Raw genomic sequence first — 24,326 nt, 5'->3', positions numbered from 1 at the left:
TAGACTGAAAGAGGTGTTCAAACTTTAGAGATGAGACATGTTCAAGCTGGAGATGAAGGACTTAGAGATGAAATGAAAAATGCAATTGATAGGCGTGGCAAGCTCAAAGGTGTGTTCATTGTTCGTTTAAAGAGGGGGTGAGCTTAGATTTTCATTCGACTGACTGAAGAGAATAAGAGCTAGGATAACATTTTAGTAATAAAATTATAAAATTTAAAAAAGAAATTCAAAGAGATCTCATTTTGATGTCTAGAGAAGGAAAAAATAATAAATTGTGAACTGGCCAAACCATCACTTTTTTTTATTTTCTTGATTCTTTAACCGATTTACTGGTTGTAGACTGGTTCAATTCTCCCCTATTTCACATGCACCAAGTGAACTAGACTAGTGAATGGTGACCAGTTTAATCGGTTAATCCAATCCAATTTTTAAAACATTATTTTTATGAATTAAATTTGTTTTTTTATCTTCTACCAAAAAAGATTTGTTTTTTATCCTCTCTGTAAAAAAAAATAAAAAATCTATTAGGAGGCAAACCCAAGCCAAGCATAATGGGACCAATACTACTTGTAATCTTGAACAAGAGTCAATTATTTGAGCCAAACTCGACATGTTAGTTCGAATAAGTTTGAAAAATTTTAAAACTAAGCTTAAAGGTTGAAAAAATTTCTTATACTTTGGATATTTAGGCTGATTGAATAAGGTTGAATGCCTATTTACTTTTTTATTAAAAAAGGTTAATGAAAAGGCAAGGGCCTAAGAACCTTTCTTCATATTTAAACTCATTCCAACACCCGCATCACTACTTCAATGTTGCTCTTCGCTTCTTCGCTCACATCACATATTCATAGCCACTTTTTGCCTCTACCTTCATTCTTCTTCTTCTTGCTCAATGACGTGACTTTCCTTCAGATCTAGGCTCAATCATTCTTCTTCTTCTTCTTCTTCTTTCTTCTTCGCTCATTAGCCTCGACCTCTCCCAGCCAAACCTACTCTAGTTCGCTTGACAATGCCTATGCGTCATCCAAATTTTCAAATCCATCTCCATTTCCTCAACCTTCATTCTTCTTCATCTCCATTATTGCGAATCTGGGGAGACACTTTCAATTTTTTTATGATTTTTTTTGTGCATCACTATATGTATGCATTTGTTGTTGCATTCATTTTTTAGAGAAAATATAATTTTAAATCCCTGTACTTTGCTTGAGTTTTGTTATAAGTTTTTGTACTTTTTTTAATATTATAAGTCTTTACACTTTAATTTTTTTATATTCTAGGTCATAAAAACATCGTTCATGGAAGGACTTAGAATATCAAAAAACAAATGTATAGAACTAGAGCATTGAAAAAAAGTACAGAATTTATAGCAAAATTTGAGCAAAATATAAGGATCCAAAATCATGTTTTTTTAATACAAAGGACTTGCTTGTAGGTGGTAGCTATAGACAAGAAAAGAACTAAAGAAAAGACCGGACTGTGCTAAGGTTCAAACTTGCTTTTCATCCTGTAACAACATATTAATATACGGCCGTTTGTTCTAGCTTATTTGATAAAAAAATATTTATTTTTTCAAAAAAGTATTTTGTAAGTTTTTCTGATATTTGTTTAAAATTATGAAAATAATTAGAACTAAAAAATAAATTTTTGATTATTTTAAGATGCTATTTTGAGTAGTTTTTAAAAATAATTTAATGTGATAGATTAAAGAGATTACTTTAAAAAGGCGGGACACGCGAAAATTTAATAAAATTTTAAAATAATATAATAATAAATTATTTTTAAAAAACAAAAATGAAGGAAGATATCATAAAATTTAAAAATAACTAATTAATAATCACTTTTTAATTATTGTAATCAAATATAAAATAAATGTATGCTTTTTATAAAATCTCTCTAAAATAAATATCTTTTTATAAAATCTCAAAATATCTAAAGATCGCTTATTTTTTTTAATCTTAAACGTGCCCATAATCACTTTGCTGTCAACATTGTTTAATTTATATTATTTATCTTGTTTATTTTGTAGCATGCTGTTGTGTTACTTTTTTTTTTTTGAAATCTTAACTTTTCATTTAAAAATTAAAATCAGCTCAAAAAATTTAAAAATGAATGAAAAAAGGTTTCAGGTATTTGAGTTGGTCTGGACAAATTTGAAGCCTGAAAGTGTGATGGCTTAAATTGACTATATAAGTTTTTTTCATGAATTCACATATTTTAAACCTACTTGAATAAGTTCAACTTAAATTGAGTTGGGTTTGAATGAATTCGGCTTGCCCAAATTACTGACCATACCACTCGATGTCGATGCCCTATTAAACCATTACTTTACAATTACGTGTATTGATTATTTAATTGTTTTTTTCAAAAAAAAAAAAAATTGGCGTTGCCCTAATTTTATAACATGTACTATATTGGCTTGGCACTGCCTATTCGTCTTTAAAAAGCAGGAAACTTTAACAGTTCACCTTACACACTCCAAAGCTCTTTCTCCACCCCGCATCTTAAACCCAATGCCCGTTCCTTTCCTTATGAATCCCAAAACATGACACGTTTTGTCATTCTCTGTTCGCGAATCAGATCTCACGAAGCAGGATCTGATTTTGAACAGAATTCTATCAAATTTCAAGTCTTTCCCGTTAGAGCGTCAACACATTTATATCCCTTGCCATGGGTCTCAAAGGATTTGTTGAAGGCAGCTTGCTTCCACTGTTGTCGGCTGTGCAACTCATCCACTCGATCTGATCAAAGTTCGCATGAAGCTTCAGGGCGAGAAACAATCTGTTTTTGTGAAACCTCAGCTAATACAGAATCTGCGGCCAACTCTTGCGTTTCACTCACATTCTCCGGCCACGCTCTGTCTTCAACCTCGTGCTGGACTCATATAGGTTGGTGTATGGATTGAACAACTCGAAGGCATGACTGCCCTGTTTTCTGGTGTATCCGCCACAGTGCTCCGCCAAACACTCTATTCCACTATCCGTATGGATCCATACAATGTGCTCAAGCATAAGTGGGCCGATCCAGATATGGGTAAGATCTCCTGACCTGAAAGTTAGCGACGGGGCTAATCGCCGGTTGGGATTGGTGCAGCCATTAGAAATCCTGTTGATGTGGCTATGGTCCGGATGCAAGCCAATGGTCGGCTTCCGACGACTCAGCAGCGCGGCTAAAAATGCATGTTCGAAGCAATTGCGCGCATAGCGAGTTAGGAAGGGATTACTAGCTTGTGGCGGTATTCGGCTCTTACAGTGAGCCGTGCAATGACCATGACAGCCTCTTAATTGGCTTCTTATGATGAATTGAAGGAGATGATTCTGGAAAGGAGTTGATGAAGGACGGCCTCGGGACCAACGTCACGCAAGTTTTGCAGCAGGATTTTGTGGTGGCGGTGGCATCCAATCCGGTGGATGTGATAAGGACGAGGGTGTTGAACATGATTGTGGAGGCAATCCCGCCGTATAATGAAGCCTTGGATTGTGCATTCAAGACGTTGAATGCTAAAGTGCCTATGGCTTTATCTAGGGTTTTTTTTTTTAATAAAGATACTGTAGGAAAAAAAGGAACCAAAATACTATACTTTACGAATTATTTTTTAAAATGCTACACCCAAAATAGTTTTTGCATTGAACAATTTACAAATTTAATGACACTATAAATAATTTCTTCAATATATACTCCAAAGACTTACAATTATTCTTGGCATGGATGATTTCTAAACTTCATCTCCAATGCATTCTTTACTCTTACAAATAAAATGAATGGTTTGTCTAATGATTTAGTAATCATTTGAATAAAAAATGATAAGTAAATAATTGAAAAGGAAAGTATTAATAATTACATAATATTACTAATATGTAAAATTTCTTAAATTAAAAATTATTAATAATAAATAAATAATTTTTAGGTTTATGAAAATTAATAATGAATGATTAAGTTATATGAATAAAAAATGAAAATTAATTTACCTCACGAGTAGTGACTTTCAATATCACATTTTGTTCTTCTTATATGTTGTGGTCATTGTCGTTGTTGTATGTTTCTCTCTTGTTGAGATTTAAGTGTTTCATTTATCTATATATATATATATATATAGTCAGTAGATTTAAATCAAATCAAGGTAATTCAATTAAAAAAATTGACTATCGAGAGGTGGCGTATGCTTCATTTGATGGTTGACTATATTCAAAAATAAAAGTATTGTATTCAATCGAAAATAGTGCGAGATTATCAAACAAACACATGAATGATCTAAATTGAGAAGGAATGGATAAGTTGAAAAGGGATGATAATGAGAATGACATGTAACGAGATTCGAATTGAATAAAATTGAGAGAAGTGAAAGAGGGTCATGGTAATAATGAGATTGGCATGTAATGAGGTTTGTTAAAATTTTAAGGCTCTTGTTTCCTTATATTTTTATTTTCAATTGGTAGTTGGGTAAACTAGTGACCACAACACTTGCTCAATCTATCCCAAGAAATTTATGAATGAGGTAACTTAATTCTTGATAAAGTAAATTAAGAGCTCTTGTTAAATCATCGTTCTTTTATTACAAGTAAGATGTTGTATTAATTTTGAGCAACCTTATCTCAATAACTAATGCTATGAGTACACGAGGATTAATCATTAGCATATATAATTTCTCCATTATATTAACCTAAAATAAATAATAAAATATTAGATTTTAACTCAATTATTCATTGATTGTAATTCAACATTAACCATCAATTTTTATCTCACAAGTATTTATATGCAAATCTACACTTGTCAATGGAGTTAAGAATCTATTGCTGCCTTGCCACATGTGTTATCATGCTTTGAAACAATTCTATAGCCAATTCTCTACAAGCTTCACGTGATGACATGATTGAGAAAGGCACATGGGTAGGGATTTGACAAATGAATTACATTGGAACATTACAAGTAGAACACGAAAGGGAAAGCAGGAGATTCTCGCAGGATATTGCAAGGAATATTAAGTCTTTTCAATTAAAAAAAAAAGTTGAATGAATGATTTCAATTTCTACAAAAAAAAAATAATCTCTAATTATAAAATTATTGTTGATTTGAACGAGTCCTTTACGTTTCCGATTTGAATGATTTTTGACATAATATTTGAATAAATTCTAGGCAATTTTTTTTACTGTTTATAATGTATTGGTAAAAAAATCCTCTATATAGGGATTGGTTCCTACAATTTCAAGGGAGGGACCATTTACTGTGGTCTATACGTGACCCTCGAACGAGTGAGGAAGTTATTCAAGGAATTTTGATTAGGATTAAAAAGGATTACTGACTGGATGATGGCGAACTTGGAATTCTTTTAAGAATGTTCAAGTTGTAATTGATATAATTTCTTTTCTTTTTTCCAACAAAATTGATACCCTTTCTCTCTTATCTACAAGTCACTCCCCACTTAATATATTTTTAAATATATTAAATATGTTCAGAAGTTTAATGCGTTTCTAACTTTTTTTCTATTCAATTATATATATATATATATATATTTATAATGTACTTCTCATCAATATTTAATAGAGATTAAAAAACTTATAATAAAAATTTAATGATATAATTTATAACCATAACAAAAAATAATCATTTTTTTTTATTTTATAGAGTTGGAAGGAGTATAACTCTTGTTAGTTTCAGATTACTTTATAAAAAATTACTTATTTTTTGGAAAAAAATATTTTGTGGATTTGTATATTGTTTGTTTAAACTTTTAAAATTAACCAAAATCTAAAAATATATATTTTTAATTATTTTAAAAAGTTACTTTGAATAGTTTATAAAAATAATTTGATACAGTAAATGAGAGAGAATGTTATAAAAATATGAGATAAACAGAAATACCATACGATTTTAAAATAATTTAATAATAAATATTTTTTATAAAATAAAAATTAATAAATATATCATAAAATTTAAAAATAACTAGCTAATAATAACTTGTTTATTATTATAACTTATACAAAATAAATATTTTTATATAAAATATTTAAATTATTTAATGATTACTTATTTTTTAATTAAATGGGCCTTAAATTGAATTTATGTCTTCGAGCAATTTATCATTTTTTTTAATATTATGGCGTCATGGTTACCATCCCCACAGCACAAATCAAGGCAGCATGAAGTCAAGCCCCGAATTTTGCCTTCGATGATCTCACACGGAGGAAGCTAGGGTCAAAGGTTAATCTGCATTTATGTACCGAGAAACTAACAATACTGCATTTATCAATGCGGTAATGTGATTACAAAACCACAGTGCTGTCACTATGACTGCAAAAATAAGCAGCTCAGATCATAGATAGTTCCACTTAATCTAACGGGGGAAGGTTGAACTGTGCCTTGAGCATCCTAAATTAAAGGAAAATGGACTTTTTTTTTTGGCATTCGATTTAAACATCGGCCCGTGCGTCAACCTTATCAAACGAAGTTTCTCTTGTGACTCTGCTTTATAAACCCGCTCAAAACATTGTGGAAGACATAAGCAATGCCACGTGAAAGCTGGATGATTGCAATGGCCTTGTATAATCTGGAATTTGTTCTTCGTAACATAAAATTGGCGTTCTAATCATCGACCTTTATCCACATTATAAGACTGATAGCCTTCGGACCTTCCTCTTTCCGAGGATTGATTTTGATTCCATTTATCTTGGTGATGGGTTGACTGACCATCTGATTTTCTCATTTTATCCGAATTTTGGAGCGAATAAGTTTCTTTGCCTGAACCTTTATCTGGAATCGGGGATGGCTGGGTGCTGTCCGTAGCTCTGCCCTTTTCTGGGTTTGATACAGAATGAGTTTCAGATACTCGAGACTTATTACTGAGAGATGGCTGTGGTTGCTGAATTTGATTTCGACGCTCCTTCAGAAAGTTAAGTCTGGTAGACAGTTTCGTCAGTCTAGAAGTAGTGAAGTTGGATGCCTGATGCTGTTATTAAATGAAAAGAAGTGGTTAGCTCGCCTCGCCCTCATTTTGCCATATTATACTGAGTACAGGATAAACAGAAAAGGCTGGTTCATAACCAAATTCATGAAACATACCTCAACCTTTGCCCCAACTTTTTTGGAAGTCGCTTGAGGAGTATATTTGTTCAATAAAGATGTTGGTTCCGACTTTTTCTCATTCTCACTTTCAGTTCCACCATACCGAATTTCCTTTTTTACCAAACACCCAAAGGTTAAAAAATAATATGTAAATTCGATATCCTACTAAGCATCATATGATCACAAATAAATAAATGAAAATCACTCAAATAACCTTTTGGTTTCTAATAGAGCTTAACATACATGGTTTAATTAGAAAATAGTAGTAGCTTGAGCAATTATCCTATTTAATTTTCTGCCAGCTAAGGCTTTATAATACGTGTCTTTGATACTAGAATCTGCATGCTAGAGCATTTTTATTTAATTATTTTGTTCCAGAAGTTATCTCAAAATCTTTCATCTCTCTGCTCACACACATAAAATAGTTATCCCAAATCATATACAGTTATAAACATCGGAGAGTAGTAGTGAATGGGCATCACTTCCAAAATTTAAATGTATATATTTCAAAATTCTATTGCCTGGGAGCGGAACAATGTCATCGAATTATGTGAAGTTATCAATCGTATTTCATCACTATAATGATGCTATTCTCAATGACATTCCAGATTTACCTTGTTTTTTGACCTTTCAATCTGAGACTGACAATTAACCGCATCTTCAGTATCCAGCTTATTCTTCCTGTCAAAGTTTCCCAGCAATTGATACAGAGAAAGAGACAATCAAGTGCAAACAAACAAATCCCCAAACGAATTACTTTTTATTTGGAAAAGTAACATAGCTAACAATTTTTTCAAGAAAACTAAACCAATTAGGAATATGATATTGTAAAAGTAAGAGCAAACGGATGTGCATAAATAAGCTCACAAGTGATTAACATACAATTTTGTTTCATGATTTGAGGTGTGCTCATGCTGTAAATTAAACCGCCTGCCAAAATCATCAATCCGCTGCCGTAACTTGGTGAGATCTGCTTCTATGAGAGCTATTTCCTCAAGGTCTGCCTTGGTCTATTGCAGCTTTTTTATTAGTATTTTGATGCGTGCTCAAAAACCACTTGAAAGTGAGATAGACTAACCTTTTCATCACTGGTTGAATCGGATGAGGATCTAGGAGAATACTTGTTTCCTGCTTCTCGAGTTGCCCAATAATTCTTCTCCTTTTGCAGCTGTTCCCGTAGCCTAGCCACCTGTAGAAAGAAAAGTTAGAGAACAGAATCTAAATATATATACATATAATGATTTATCGGAGGAAGGGGGAATTATATACTTGCGAGATGAACTTACATCTTGCTCAAGAGCCAGGCGACGCTCATGCATGGATTTCTTTTGTTTTTCCAGATAAGATTGCAGGTTTGCGTTAGACTACAAAAGAAAGTAGAAATGAACAACGGAAAATTGCCAACAAAGAATACTTACGTCCATATCAACATAACTATCAAGTAAGAAAATCAAGTGCCTACCTCCTCCGTGATTTGGTTTTGCAATTCTATCTTGATAGCTTCAAGATTCTCGATTTCAGCTCTATGAATGGTCAAAAACATATATCAGTAAAGATGAAGAAACTAGTCAGATGTGTTTACTCTGGGTTGATGCTCGGCATAAGTAACACAGCATGGTCCGGCATCAACAAAATTACGGTGTGGACTACCCAAAGAAAGTTTACGAATAAGGAGGATCTCAGACTGTCCTATAAAATGTTACGGTTTATAATATTCGTGTTCTCTATCACTTTTCTCAAACTTTTTTGCTCCCCTGCTTTTCTAAACAGCAACGGATAGATAAAATTGGAGCTACAAAGCAACCAGAAGAAGATAAAGTAGAAGTTAACGGATGCCAATTACTCACGCCTCTTTAGAAGAATCAACAGTTTCCATGGTAAGATTCTTCATTGCCTAGACATAGTACAAAAGAATAAAAAATTAACTGGGGCATAGTAACATAAAATCAACATAACTAGGCTCCAAAAAGGAATAAAGTAAATGGACATAAAAATTCAGTGTCAGCTGTGAGTTTTGGCCAGTTTTCGGCATGTGAGGAATGAATAAACGCCAAGATCAGGGAGAGACATTACAAATTTACTTACGGAAGTACGCCCCAATATTGTGTGGCTCGGAGCATGCGCTGGATCATCATATATGTCCATTGATTTGTTGTCACCAGGACAAGTCGAATTATGTGCTGTACTCTGGTCAGTGGAAACAACTTCAACTAAGTTAGCAGGTGTGCTGGACTTTTCAGCACGAGCAGTCTTGGTTGAACTCGTCAGGTTTTCACGGCTCTTGACAGCAACATCCGGAGATAGTGAGACTTCACTTGGCTGTGATGATATCTGGTTGACTTTAGGATCTTCCTTGTCACCAGAGGATTTTACATCTGACCTTGAATGATCACGTTTCTGCATGTTTCAAGAAATCAGGATAAGAAGGGTAGTTTCACACTTCCGCTCTCCTCCCATGTGCCCTTCCCCAAAACCAGACAGAAAAATCACATAGACAGTGAATTATTACCAACCACCAGGAACAAAATGGTTATTTTGTATAACATCAAGTAAAAAGGTATAAAGATGCAGGTTGCAGCGTCACTGACAGTCTCAGAGGGGATTTCTTAAAAAAAGCAAACAAAAAAAAAAAGGACAGTCTCAGGGGGAAATGCAAGATATGTACATAAAGATTCACAAAATGAGAATACCGTTTAGTAAGATCAAAATCTTATATATGAAAAATAAAGTTGAAGTGTTTGGTAAACGATCGAATTCAAAAAGCACCTTTTAGAGTTTCAGCTGAAGAAAAAAGCAAGGAAAAGCTATTTAAGATTGTTTTTTTTTTTAATAATGAAATGCTTTATGTTCCTAATAAAGAAATCTTTATAATAAGAAACATGTTTGGAATTTAAAAGAAAAGGAAAAAAGCAAGGAAAACTAATCCAAAGAGGCACCAAGTCAATTGGGACATGGCTAGGGAACAGCTTGTTAGACAACAATACGTAGGCTAAGATCTCTTGAAGTGGTAAAAGAACACCTGTTAGAGGAAAAGGTTATTTTAGGGGGACATCAAAATTATTCCAGAATTTTGTTAGCACTTCGGTTTTATATCCTTGGCTACATCTGCACCGTATGTGAAAACTTAATGCATAACATTTCTCCTTTTGGTCCTATAAAACATGTTCTTGGAAAATTCTTTCCAGCAGAAAGCCAATTGACTGAGTCCTCGTAAATGGGTTATATAATTTCCAGAGCTACAAAAGTTTACTACTTTTTCTTCCAATTATCATGAAAAAAATCAAAGGGACAAAAACCTTATCATCCTTGCACCCTGAGTCTTCAGTCTCACTTCCCTCTGCATCTGCATCGGACTCTTGTATCGATTCTTCATCACACTCATCATCACAGTCATCATCATAATCTTCATCATCATATGATTCCTCATCTTCAGTACCCTCCTCGCTCCCAGATCCACTCTCTTCTGAATCAGAGTATATGCCCGGGGACCCAGTTCCCTCCTCCTAGAACCATAATAACAGCAACAAAAAGATAGTAGGGAAGATTAGTCATAAATAAAATAGTGAAAGAAGGATGTATTCAGAGGCACAGAGCAAATCTTCTTCATAAAGCCCAACGTAATAAAAGATTTACACAAATGTTGACCCTTCTGTAGTTAATTTCTAATTTGATAGGAAACTTCTAGGTTGAAAAGGCCCCTGGGGAAAGAGAAATCATAATACCATATTTCATATAAAAGCTGATATAAGAAATAGCATATTCATCAAAAGACCCACCTTGGGAGTTTCACCATAAGAATAGCCTATCCGAAAAAACCAAGCTGTACTTCATCAGCATCTGATTATGTCCTCTAATGAGGACAAACTTGATAATCCAATAATTTAAAATATATATATATATATATATATCCCTGGTTCTTATGTAGATGAGGAAGAAAGCATGACATGGACAAACATAAAAGAAAGTAGACACAATCTTGTAGCTGAAGACTGATACAAGAGATGTATGTTTGTGCATATGCTGTCATGGAGATGGAAGCATATATTATAAACAAAAGCCATGCAATATATTTATATAAAATAAATAAACTTACCCCAAATATGCTGTCATATTCTTCCAATAACGTTATAACAATCGTTTGAGCATGGTTAGCTGCGGCAGCTGCTTGTAGAAGTTGAACAGAACCATCACCACCCACATCAAAATCATTTTCAATGTCACATTCCCCAGCGAGAAGGGGGCGAAGAAGTAAGGGTGCCATGCAAGCTGCCACAGCGGAGGAGCTCATTCTATTCACAGCTTTGTGGGAAGCCACGGTTTGCATCATTTGGAGTATTCTGAAAAAGAATCAATTTTTGCATGTAAAAAAAGTGGATTAAATCATGGAAACATATAGTGTAATTCTTAACAGTGCAACAACTGAAATTTAATCATAATTCATAGAATATACTCACTAGCTTCCATTATTCACATTTCACAAGGTTAATCACAAAGATAAACCAATTAGGCTGAAAATTCTGCTCCATATGGAATGATCGTCACCAAACAATACATAGATATAATGCCACGACGACATCTTTCATTGTGAAATATAAATCCACATTCCAGCCGCTAATTTGTCTAGCATCCCATTCACTAGTAGCTTGAACTTTCATGATAATTGAGATTTCAATCCGACATAAATATTGATGCTCAAGTTTACTTGTTCAAGTCTTGTTAATCCTCTTTTAAATATGTTCATCCAGCAGGAAAAAAAGGGGGGGGGATCACAACTGGAGTGATTCACGTGTTTGCCTGAAAGGAAAGAAACGGGGGACAATGAATTAATAACCCATTACCTTTGCAATAAACGGCGATTTGGTTCAGGGAAAGTCTCACATATTGCAGCACAGATAGCAGAAATCCTACCAGCACGTTCAGTTCCTGGTACATATGCCAATTTCCAAAGATGTAAGAAAATCAACTTTGGTCATTCCGTTGAATCATAAACCATTTTTTGTGCTAACTCAATTTTTAAGACGTTGCTATAATGTCATAACTTATTTCAATCAACTCACTAGAATGCCATAAATGATTTAATAAGAAATTTCTTTAATTGCTCAAATTCTCAGTACTCAAACCCAGCAGAGGGGGTTTGGAAGTCGACAAAACACAAGTGCGTTCAGGGATAGGTATTGAAAAATCCTCCCTGTTCCTCCCTGTTGCCAGCCCAAATTTGGAACAATCAGAAAATGACAATTCAAACTCCGCCTATGTTTATAGCCGGTCCCAAGCCCGGGTAAAGGAGGAGGGTTGTGTTAGGCCATCAACAGCCAATGTAAAAATTTGTTGAATCTATCATGAACATGGACAATAGACGTTATAATGTTAATGCTAGGTCGTTGCCCGTAAGTAACGCGCTGCATGGCTCGAGTACAGTGATAAGTGAGTTAGAGCCGCTGCATCGGCGCCCGGATGTAGTGTTAAATGAGCAAGGGCTACCGCGTCATTCTGGACGCACGCGGCTAAAGAAGTTAGTCCATAAGAGCAAAATTAGATTTGGTACTTGGAATGTTGGGACATTAAATTGTAAATCTGTAGAGGTTGTAGGGGTTATGATTCAAAGGAAAATCAATATCCTTTGCTTGCAAGAAACAAAATGGCGTGGAGAAGGAGCTAAGGATATTCAAGGTTTCAAACTTTGGTATACAGGAAAAGTAAGTGCACGCAATGGAGTAAGCATCATTATAGATAATGAGTGGAAGAAGAACGTTGTAGAAGTTAGCAGAATTGGAGACAGAATTATTTCTTTAAAAATGATAATTGGACGTGAGACTGTTAATATTGTTAGCGCTTATGCGCTGCAAGTCGGGACAGAAGCCAGTCTTAAGGAATTATTTTGGGAGGATCTGGAGGGGTTGATTCGACACATACCACAGAGTGAAAAGATTTTTATTGGAGGAGACTTTAATGGGCATGTCGGGAGGGAAGCTGGTCAGTATGCGAGGGTGCATGGTGGTTTTGGTTTTGGAGAGCAAAACAATGAAGGGCAAACTCTTCTTGATTTCTCATTGGCGTATGATTTTAAGATTGCCAACACTTGTTTCAAGAAGAGAGATGAGCATCTCATCACTTACAAAAGTGGAGCCTCAAGGTCGCAGATTAATTTTCTTTTGGTTAGGAACACAGATAGAAAACTTTGTAAAAATTGTAAGGTGATCCCTGGAGATGCTGTAACGACACAACATAGGGTCCTAGTCCTTGATGTGTGTATTATGAGTAAAATCCAAAAACGTCGACAAGTAGTAACACCAAAGATTAGGTGGTGGCAATTAAAAGTGAGAAGCAAGATATTTTCAAGCGAAATCTTTTGGATAAAGGAATTTGGGATTCTCAGGGAAGTGCTAACATCATATGGGAGGATATGGCTAAAAAGATACGGGAGGTTGCAAAAGTAGTTTTGGGAGAATCGAAAGGTTCTGGTCCGAGAGATAAGGAGTCTTGGTGGTGGAATAATAGTGTACAGGACAAAATCAAGTATAAGAAGAACTGTTTTAAAGCCATACATTTGTGTAACAATGAAGAAAATTGGAAGAGGTACCGTATGGCTAAGAAGGAAACTAAGAGAGCTGTGGGTGAAGCTCGTTCCAAAGCTTTTGAAGAATTTTATAAGAACCTTGAGACGAAGGAAGGAGAGCAAAATATTTATAAGATTGCCAAGAGTAGGGAAAGAAAATCAAGAGATCTAGAACAGGTAAGGTGTATTAAGGATGAAGAGGGAAGAATTTTAGTTACAGATGATGAAATTAAAAATAGATGGGAGACTTATTTTTCTAAACTTTTCAATGATGGAGAGGATTCATCTAGTAACTTGGAGGATTTAGTAACTGGTGAAGGAGAACAAAATTTGTCATTCTATCGAAAAATACGTGATAAGGAGGTAAAGGAAGCTCTTAAGAAAATGGCAAATGGTAGAGCTAACGGACCTGATTGTATATCTATCGAAGCGTGGAAATGTTTAGGTGAAGAAGGGGTGAGATGGTTAACTAAGTTATTTAATGTGATTTTACGGTCCAAGAAAATGCCTGATGAGTGGAGGAGAAGTACATTAATTCCTATTTATAAAAATAAAGGAGATATTCAGAATTGTACTAACTATAGAGGGATTAAACTCATGAGCCACACAATGAAATTGTGGGAGAAAGTAATTGAGCACAGGTTGAGACTGGAGACAAGTATTTCTGAGAATCAATTTGGTTTTATGCCAGGTAGATCAACTACAGAGGCAATTTATCTACTAAGGGGATTAATGGAAAAGTATCGTTGTAAAGATAAAGATCTACACATGGTTTTTATTGATTTGGAAAAAGCTTATGACCGTATACCAAGAGAAGTGCTTTGGAAAGCGTTGGAAAAAAAGGAAGTACGGATTGCTTATATTAAAGCCATACAAGATATGTATGAGGGGGTAAAAACTAGTATAAGAACGCCTAGTGGTCAAACAAAGGATTTTCCTATAAAGATTGGACTACATCAGGGATCATCTCTGAGTCCTTATTTGTTCAACTTGATTTTAAATGTTTTGACGGAACATATTCAAGAGGAAATCCCGAAATGTATGCTCTTCGCGGATGATATAGTTCTTATAGCAGAGACAAGAGAAGAGGTTAATTGCAAACTTGAGTTATGGAGGAGGACATTGGAGTCGAAAGGTTTTCGTCTGAGTAGAAGTAAGACGGAATATTTATATTGTAAATTTGGGAAAGGATTATTCGAAAATAATTTGGAAGTGAAATTGGGAGATCAAATTATACCTCAAGTGGAAAAGTTTAGATATTTGGGAGCCATTATTCAAAATGATGGCGAAATCAGTGGAGATATTTCACATAGAATTCAAGCTGGATGGTTTAATTGGAGAAAAGCTAAAGGAGTTATTTGTGACCGTAAGGTGCCTAATAAACTTAAAGGAAAGTTTTATCGTACTGCTATCAGACCGGCAATGTTATATAGTAGTGAATGCTGGGCTCTAACGGGACAGCAAGAGCATAAAGTTGGAGTAGCAGAGATGAGAATGTTACGATGGATGTGCGGATATACACGTAAAGATAAAATTCGAAATGAGCACATACGTGAAAAAGTGAGGGTGGCACCTATTGAGGAAAAAATGGTAGAAAATCGGTTGAGATGGTTTGGGCATGTACAAAGAAGACCAAGGGAGGCACCAGTGAGAAGAGTGGAACATATAACTTTGAGTCCGATTAAGAGAGGTAGAGGAAGGCCTAAGAGAACACTCTTGGAAGTTGTTGAACGTGATCTCTTAATTAATAATATTTCTAAAAGCTTAATAAATGATAGAGTACAATGGCGTCTTGCAATCCATGTAGCCGACCCCACCTAGTGGGATAAAGGCTTGTTGTTGTTGTTGTTGTTGTTGTAGAAAATGACAATTCAATTGCATTGAATACCCGATTTTCAAATTATCTTGCCTAAAATGAAATTAAAAATAAAATATGTGGATTTCACGGTCAAGAATTCATTTGGTGACAAAGGACTTCTTTATCCTATATGCAAGATTAGAAAAGGGTATCATTGCAAAATAACAGTCTAATTGAACTTGATAACCTTAAAATGCAATCCGAACAATGGAAATCAATTAAATTCTAGAAAGTTTAAGATTTATTCCAAACATAAAATAAGTCTTTAGCAAGTTGCTTGCTACTTATATTATAGATAGAGAAGGATGAAAAAAAACCAGACACTTACGGCATGCTTCTAACAGAGCCTTGCAGCAAGATGCAGGGACTGGAGATGAAAGTAATTCCCTGAGTACAAACTGAAAAAGTATAGAATAAATTATATATGACCGCTCCATAAAAGAACCAGATGCTCAGTCTATAAGAAGATACCTTCAAACAATCGGCAACAACATGTGGATCCTCATCAGCAGAGAATTCAGTTTTTCCTGCATCCATATGCCATATCCAGTAACGTTAGACTTGATCAGTGATCAGGAAAGTATCTGACAGGAACAATGGAAAACTTAATATTATCGATGGATATTAATATATGTAGAAAGAGAGGGCCTTGCAGCTCAAGACTCGTGGAGATTTGGGGAAATTCCAGGGCATCCAATATGACAACCCATTAACTTACATATTTTAGAAGGAATTACGTTCAGGATATAACAACCCTCAAATCTCTCAAAACATTTGCATGGCAAAGCCTGAAATAAAGTAAGGCCTCAATACAGTTTGCTGTTTGCCATTTATGAAAGAAGTTCAGAACACAACGTAAAGAAAACACAAGAAAGCTACATCAGGCGTAACTAGAGAAAAACATTAAAACAAAGGCTGCTCAAAGGAAAATTCCTGACCCTGTTCATATTCCTGAACTCGATATTCAACATCATCAACAGCAGCTGCCTGTCGCAAGATCCCTTCAACTTTGACTCCTGTTTTATAATATTCATAAGACACATATGAAAAATAACTTATGTCACGTGTAAACAATGCTAAAAGGGTCCTCAAGACTCAGAACAAATACTACAACAACAACAACAACAATAACAACAACAAATCTTATCCTACTAGATGGGGTCGACTTTATGGATTACACTACGCTATTGTGCTCTATCGTTTATCAAACTTTTATGAATGTTGTTAACTATAAGCATTTTCTTTGGCCCTTCATCTGCCCCTTTTTATAGAGCTCAAAATTATCCATGCCACTCGCCCCATCGGTGCCGCTCACAGTTTTCTCTATACATGTCTAAATCATTTCAAATGATTCTCTACCATTTTCTCCTCAATAGATGCTACATCCACTTTTTCTCATATATGCTCATTTCGGATTTTATCTTTATGTATATGCAGGCACATTCATCTTAACATTCTCATCTTTGCTACTCTAACTTTATATTTCTCTTATTCCTTTAAAGCCCAACATTCACTACTATATAATATAACTGGTCTTATAGTAATTTTATAAAACTTTCCTTTTGAGTTTAGAAGGTACCTTTCGATTATAAATAAATCTTTTATCCTTTCTCCAATTAAACCACCTTACTTGTTTTCTATTTGCAACATCCCCACCATGTTCAATAATAGTTTCCAAATATCTAAACTTTTCTACTTGATATATAATCTGATATCCCAATTTTACTTTTAAATTACTATTAACTAACCTCTTATCAAATTACAATGCAAATATTTCGTCTTATTCCTACTTAAGTGAAAACCTTTTGACTCCCATATCCTTCTCCATAACTTAAGTTTGTAGTTAATATCTTCTCTTGTCTCCATAATAAGAACTATATCATCCGCAAAAAGCATGCGTTTAAGGATTTTCTCTTGAATACGCTTAGTTAAAACATCTAGGACCAAGTCAAATAAATAAGAACTCAAAGAAGATCCTGATATGGTCCAATCCTTACAGAAAAGTCATTTGTTTCACCGCTAGATGTTCTTATACTAATTGTTGTCCCCTCATACATATTTTGTGTAGCTCTAATATAGGCAACCTAGACTCTCTTTTTTCCAAGGCTTTTCAAAGTACTTCTTTTAGTACACAATCAAAAACTTTTTACAAATCAATAAAAACCATATGTAAATCTTTATCTTTATATTAATACTTTTTCATTAATTTCCTAAATAGATAAATTGCTTTTGTAGTCGTCCTACCTGTCATGAAGCCAAATTGATTATCAAAAATAATAGTATCCAATTTCAACCTTTGTTCAGTCACTCTTCCCCACAATTTCATTGTAAGACTCATAAGTTTAATCTCTTTGTAATTTGTATAATTCTAAATATCTCATTTATTTTTGTAAATAAGAACTAAGACGCTTTTTCTACATTCGTCATGCATTTTCTTAGATTATAAAATCTCATCAAATAACTTAGTTAGTCACCGCACCCCCTCTTCACCAAAACATTTTCACACTTTAATGGGAATAAAATTAAGTCCATTGGCTTTACCATTTACCATTTTCTTAAGAGCTTCTTTTATGTCACTACCGCATATCCTTTAATAGAATAACAAATTCTGTTCTTTTTCACGAATTACTAAATCCTCCAAATTACTAGTTGAGCCTTCTTTATCATTAAAGAGTTTGTAAAAGTAGGTATCCTATTCATTTTTAATATCATCATCTATAATCAAAAATCTTCCTTCTTTATCCTTTATGTGCCTTACTTATTCCAAATCTCTTGATATTTTTTCCCTACTCTTAGCAATCTTATAAATTTTTCGTTTTCCATTCTTTGTCTCAAGACACTTGTAAAACTCTCCAAATGCTTAGAACAAGCTTCACTAACAACTTTCTTAGTTTCCTTCTTAGTCATACGATGCCTTTCCTAACTTTTATCATTAATGCATAAATGAATGGCTTTAAAACACTCATTCTTATGTTTGACTTTTTCTTGTACAATATCATTCCACCACCAGGACTCCTTATTTCTTAAACCAAAACCTTTTAACTCTTTTAAAACTTCTTTAGCAGCCTTCCTTTCCTTCTTAGCCATATCCTCTCATAAGATACAGCACTTCCTTAAGACTCTCAAATTCCTTTGGTCAAAAGATTTCACTTGAAAATTTCTCACTTCTCACCTTTTAACTGCCATCACCTAATCCTCAGATTTGCCAGTTGTTGGCACTTTTTATTTTCATCATAATATGCATATCAAGGACAAGGACCCTATATTATGTTGTTATGCCACCCCCAATAATCACCTTACAATTTTTACAAAGTCTTCTATCCAAGTTCCTTGCCAAAAAGAAATCAATATGTGACCTTGAGGCTCTACTCTTGTAGGTAATGAGATGTTCATCCCTCTTCTTGAAACAAGTATTAACAATCTTGAAATCATACACTAAAGAGAAAATTAAAAATAGATTTTCTATCATTATTTAGCTCCCCGAAACCAAAACTACCTTGTCCCCTCACATAATTACCTACCTTCCACCCGACATGACTATTAAGTCTCCTCCAACAAAGATTTTTTCACTTTGTGATATGCATTGAATCAGCCCCTCCAAGTCTACCCAAAACAATTCCTTGAGACTATCTTCTGCTCAAACTTGAGGTGCATAAGCGCTAATAATATTGATAGTAAGACTCAGAATAAATAATTGATATAAATCTATTGCAAAATCCCCTACCCTCACCTCAACTCCCAATAATAAAACAACCTTGATATTAAAATTTCATTGCAAGAACATAATGGTATTCAGTTGCAAAGCTTAAGTTTTCCTATCACAAATCTACTGATAAAAGTCACAAGCATGAAGTGTTGCTAACCCACTCAAGGCTCAAAAGCATAAAAAGAGAAGCTAACAGACATAGCTGACATGTAATGTTTATGACTTATTCAAAGCACCGTATTGGCTATTATATTCTTTTACTACTTTTTACTGACAAGATGAATCTAACTTTGCACTTTTTTCTTGGTCGACAAGTAATATTAGGAATTAAATAGGGAAATCGCATCAAAAGACCTGTGAAGAAAGTTACTAGCAAACAAAAACCAATATGAAATGTATTGTTATTAAAATAGGAACATTAACTTATTTTTCTCTAATGGTGACTTGTTGTTGGTCCTTATCTGTGAATAACTTTCTTCAAAGGTCCTTAGATGAGATTTTTCCAATTAAATATGCCAAATAGGTTGAGCTATTCCTTGCAACAAATTACCAAAGTAAGCATGAACACATCCATGACATGATCCATCAACAGGCCACTCTTGTTTTATCTAGTGGAGGTATTTTGCAAAAAGAAAATTCCAAGATTCAATCCTCAATGCTAACATTCACCGACAAAAATTACATCTGTTAGATGAGAAACAGCTGTGCACTCAACATGATCCAGAAAATGGCATTTACGATGCATCATCATAAGCAATAACAAAAGGAATTCTTCAAGGAAATGAGAACATAAAACTCACCATGCTCTTCTATGAACCTAAGGGCTTTCTCCAAAAAAGATGGAGCTCCATCATCATCCTCAAGAGCAAGTAAAATTGGCCGGCCAACAACTGTAGATTTTGCTGGTTCTACATCCTTTGCTATAGGAATTCAGAAAATGCGTAAGGAAAGAAAGCAAATAACATATATTTTACAGCATTAAGCAGAAATAACTTCATGGAAAAATTCACACTGGAGGTACTAGGTAGACATTTTGAAGGTAAATCAGACCAAAATGAAAATTGATAAATTTTAATGGACTAAGGACATAAAGTTAATGCAGCAGAAGCAACACAAATATACAAAAAGGGATAGTCAAATGTACATCTATTTTTATGCAACCTGGAATACATAAAAATCAATATTCAAGTGCCATTACATGGATATGTTTTAAAATTTAAACATGATTACCATGATCATACCAGAAAACAAATAGAACTTAGCATTTTCTGCTTCAACAAATATTAGCATGATGACAACTGAATTTCGTGAGATAAGTACACAGATCATGTGCAACATACAAAGTGTTTGCACAGGACATGAACTGTGAAGTCAACATATAGAAAGCACAACTATAACAAGAGCATACACTGGTCCAAAGAAATATCAATTGAATCAGTCTGATCGTTCCTAAAGATACCATTTTCCCCTGTTACATCAGAAGCACCCGGGGCTTGTGCCAAAGCATTCTCAAGTGCAGTCTTCCATTCATGTAAATCCTCTGCAGTGTCAGCCTGCAGTAGCAATAATAAAAATCATAGGGCAGCAGAAATGAATAATATGCATATTGTCATTTCCTATTTTATCTTTACCTCAATGCATTAACAATGAAATTGAATATACCGTACAAATATAGATAAATCATGAAAAAAAGTGAGGCAATCACTTTCAAGGCATCCTGTGTATAGAATGTCATGTAAATTGTAATATCCCAATTTAAAATTTAACATTCAATGAGTTAATAGAAATTTGAAAGAAAATTTAAAGGTAATAAATATTTGTTAGCATTGATTGAACTTAATGGAATGATTCCATGGTTAAGCAAATAAATTGGAAGAATTTTTGAGGGTGTTACATAAATATAATGCAACACAATAAATCAATAACTCATTAAGCAAAGAGGAAATTTCCAAGAGGAAAGATATTGAGAGAGAGAAGTGATGCACCTTAAGTGTGAAAGCTCGTCCATCAGGAAACAGCACGGTTAAAAGTTTCTTATCTGCTTTGACAACAACACTGCAAAATTGACAAAGTAATTTTCTAGTGATCAGTACACTTCACAAGTTCCACTACATTCAATAATGAAGAGGACAAGAATGTAATGATTTTTGTGTTTAAACAACAGCTAACCTGCCTGAATTGTTGAGGTCAATGCCACCAAGCGTTAAATTCACTTCACCCCCCTTCTGAGGAACAGCACTCTGAAAATCAGAAAATAAAATGATAAAGCAATAAAAAGAAGGACAAATCTTACTTAATTTTATATACTTAAGATACTTGTTTTCAATCCAATCAAGACATGTAAATTTTGTATACATTATTTATTACATAATAAACTTATTATAATTTTAATAATACATGAAATTCATTTGTTGTAATTTGATTGGATAAAGGCATATTAAGCATATAAGGTTAAGTATCTGAGTCTTCTCTTAAAAAGAAAGAGGCATGGTAGCACTAGAAGAAAAGCATCCACAAAGGACTCTTATACAAGAAAGCTATTGGAAATATTTACTACAGCAGCTTGAAAAAAAAAGGTAGGGACAGGAGAAAATACTCTAAAGACAAACACAAATTCACTTCCAATCTCCATTAGGATATTAGCCTTCAAAGGGTTCAACACTTTATAGAATAAAACTACAAATGTATTGCATCTTCCACAGATATATTACCATTTCTTAAAGGGGGGAAATGAATTTATTTCCATTCCCAATTAAGCTGTTAGCCTTCTGTCACCTAAAGTGCTCAAAACTTCAAAATCTACAAGCATTATATATTTCTACTCCAGAAAAACTATCATTGGATCCACAGACGCATGAATAAACAAAGTAGATGCCAAAACAAAAATACTTACTGGATCACTTCTGAAGAAAACCAGTGAAGTGCGTGTTAAAACAAACCACCTTTTCTTCCAGGATGTCCATCCAATTCCTACACATCGAGAATTTATAAAATATGGATATCTTAAATAACTTCACATGACCGCGTCAGCAGGTTTTGAACCCTAGTAACTACCCACGCTTATCCCATCCTTACAAGTTAACCCCAGGTCGTTTGTTTGCAACGAATAGTACTGCCACTATCTTCAGATCAGAGTTCCCTTCCCTTGCTATAGTTCAAATATCTACTGAGTTTTCTTAGACTTGTCCTTTGCAATTAGCAACTAATGGCTGCTCGAATTTTTCTTTTTTTTTTAGCTTTCCTATCCTTTTGATATTCAATTGAGGTTATTTCTCCCTAGCTAGGTATATAAAACATCAAGAGTTATTTATTCTAAAGTGTAAAAGAGTGCAGCAGCAGGTATGTGATGTATTAATGAACAAGCCAAGGGAAATAAACATTACCACACCCATTTTCTCTGGGCTCTTAAGAATCTATCATTATTGTGTTATATAAGTAAATAATTCATAAATAGATCAGTCCCCTATAAGCATGTACGTAAACAAGTGGATTAAAACCCACCTTTAGAAGATATGTAAAGTGGCCCAGTCTTGAAAATCTGCAAGAGATGACAGGTATTTAAACCGAGGTGATTGAGAAATGCAATTAACTCCAGGAAAGGAAGAAAAAGGTGAAATAACGTGAATACGGGGGGAATGCATTTGACTTAAACCAGCCGCATGCAAGAATGATCAGAATACTTTCCAATTTGCTTGTTTTTTCGTTATCCAAATTGGCCCTGTTAGGGTATGCTTACGAAGATTTTGTTGCGAATCACTATATAAAATTTCCAAGTCATCATGCGCCAGCGTCATTCCATAGCCATGTGGCCAGCCTGACGAGACACGAAACTTGACACCAAATTCATGCTCACATAAACTGGAAAAAGTCCACTGGATCCATATTCATTCAATAATTACATAATTGCAAACAAGAAGAATTACCGCATTGCCATTGCTGCCGCGTGAGCACTGATGCTCTGGTGGCCCATGCTGAGAAGAGGGTAGAGAAGTACCGCCATCTCCCTACAATGCACAGAAAACCAGATATACTCAACACCTATTATGAGATTTCCATATCCCATGGCATTATACTTCCTCGTTCTTAATTAATCAGGGATGAAATGTACATTCACGAATGCATTGGCAAAAAAAGGCTAATGAATGGAAACGATCCCTTTATTCCTGTGGAAGAAAATTTTCATTTTCATTTTTTTTTCCTAACCTGAGACACTTCCAGAATTTTGTTAGTCATATCTGTGATCCCAAAATCACAGATTCATATCCAAGGCTACAAGACGGCAGAGGTCACCGCATGTAATCAACACTCACACTCATTAAAATGGCAATGCCGCTCAGGGACCATTCATAGAGATTGAGGAAGAAAAATCCCATCAATCTGCATTGTAGCATACCTTGCCAGAAATCGAAAAGAAAAGAGAGGATGAAATGAGAAAAGAAGAAATAGGGGAAGCGAGGAAGTGAAAACAGAGGTTCTGTCTGTGTGCCCGATGTTGGGGATGGCCTCTCTCTCTCTCTCTCCCTCCCTCCCTCCCTGCGTCTTCCAAATGGTGAATTGGTGAGTCAGAAATGCAAGGCAGCGGAAACGATGGTGATGAAGACAAAAGAGCGGGTCCTCCTCATCTGCGACAATTGGAACTGTACACGTCAACCCATCAAAATGGAGCACCGTGTTGGAGGGAAAAAACGTGGACGACGGAATACAAGGGCCTAAGTTTTCTTGGGCAATAATTTCCAAACATACCATTTCTTCAGCACTAGCAACGTCTCCGATGTCACGTATTTTTTGATTCGTTCCTTCTCAATTTTCCTCCATTACATCCTGCAGGCACGTGGCCCCGCATCCAAGTCACGCCTATATAATTTATGGGTCCCACCGCTTATCTGTTAGAATAGCTTAATACTAATACTATTACCACGTGAGGCCGGCAGGCGGGAGGGGGTAAAAAAGGGGGAAGGGAAAAGCACCAAAACTACGAGGTCGTGGTAAATAATAAACATTAAACGTTAAGTCTTAATTAATAATAAAAAAATAATTCACTCAAATATAAAAAAATATAAAATTTTAATAAAATAAATATTTAATTTTATTAAGATATGAAAAATTACAGGTTTAAATTGAAAGTAAAATTAATTTATAAAATTAAGGCT

General features: G+C 34.5%; 1 protein-coding gene and 1 pseudogene across 4 annotated transcripts; one reads left to right on the top strand and one right to left on the bottom strand.

The window, feature by feature from the left end:
• The first annotated feature begins 2,365 nt into the window (after nt 1-2,365).
• LOC129294758 (mitochondrial uncoupling protein 5-like) lies at nt 2,366-5,273 on the top strand (annotated as a pseudogene).
• Nucleotides 5,274-6,184: 911 nt separating this feature from the next.
• LOC129294383 (rho GTPase-activating protein REN1-like) lies at nt 6,185-23,679 on the bottom strand. 4 transcript variants are annotated; one of them, XM_054932709.1, is made up of 23 exons: nt 23,380-23,679; nt 23,100-23,180; nt 22,678-22,714; nt 22,070-22,146; nt 21,346-21,416; nt 21,162-21,231; nt 20,585-20,729; nt 19,977-20,096; nt 16,409-16,486; nt 15,942-15,997; nt 15,799-15,868; nt 11,895-11,979; nt 11,150-11,393; nt 10,353-10,559; nt 9,130-9,453; nt 8,904-8,950; nt 8,519-8,579; nt 8,343-8,420; nt 8,135-8,245; nt 7,939-8,066; nt 7,671-7,737; nt 7,054-7,167; nt 6,185-6,940 (listed from the first exon to the last, which is right to left on the bottom strand). In XM_054932709.1, exons 1-23 carry the CDS (start codon nt 23,407-23,409, stop codon nt 6,581-6,583), a joined length of 2,661 nt encoding a protein of 886 aa, XP_054788684.1. In that variant the 5' UTR covers nt 23,410-23,679; the 3' UTR covers nt 6,185-6,580. The 4 variants fall into 4 exon arrangements, with proteins under 4 accessions (XP_054788684.1, XP_054788682.1, XP_054788683.1 ...); XM_054932707.1 differs by having other exon boundaries at nt 23,487-23,679; XM_054932708.1 differs by having other exon boundaries at nt 9,142-9,453; nt 23,487-23,679.
• Between the last annotated feature and the right edge of the window lie 647 nt (nt 23,680-24,326).

This window comes from Prosopis cineraria, unplaced genomic scaffold, assembly GCF_029017545.1.
Source record: "Prosopis cineraria cultivar Desert tree isolate PC_DT_omini unplaced genomic scaffold, ASM2901754v1 PC15, whole genome shotgun sequence".
Lineage (NCBI taxonomy): Eukaryota > Viridiplantae > Streptophyta > Magnoliopsida > Fabales > Fabaceae > Prosopis > Prosopis cineraria.
This window is presented reverse-complemented; position numbering and strand designations above follow the sequence as displayed.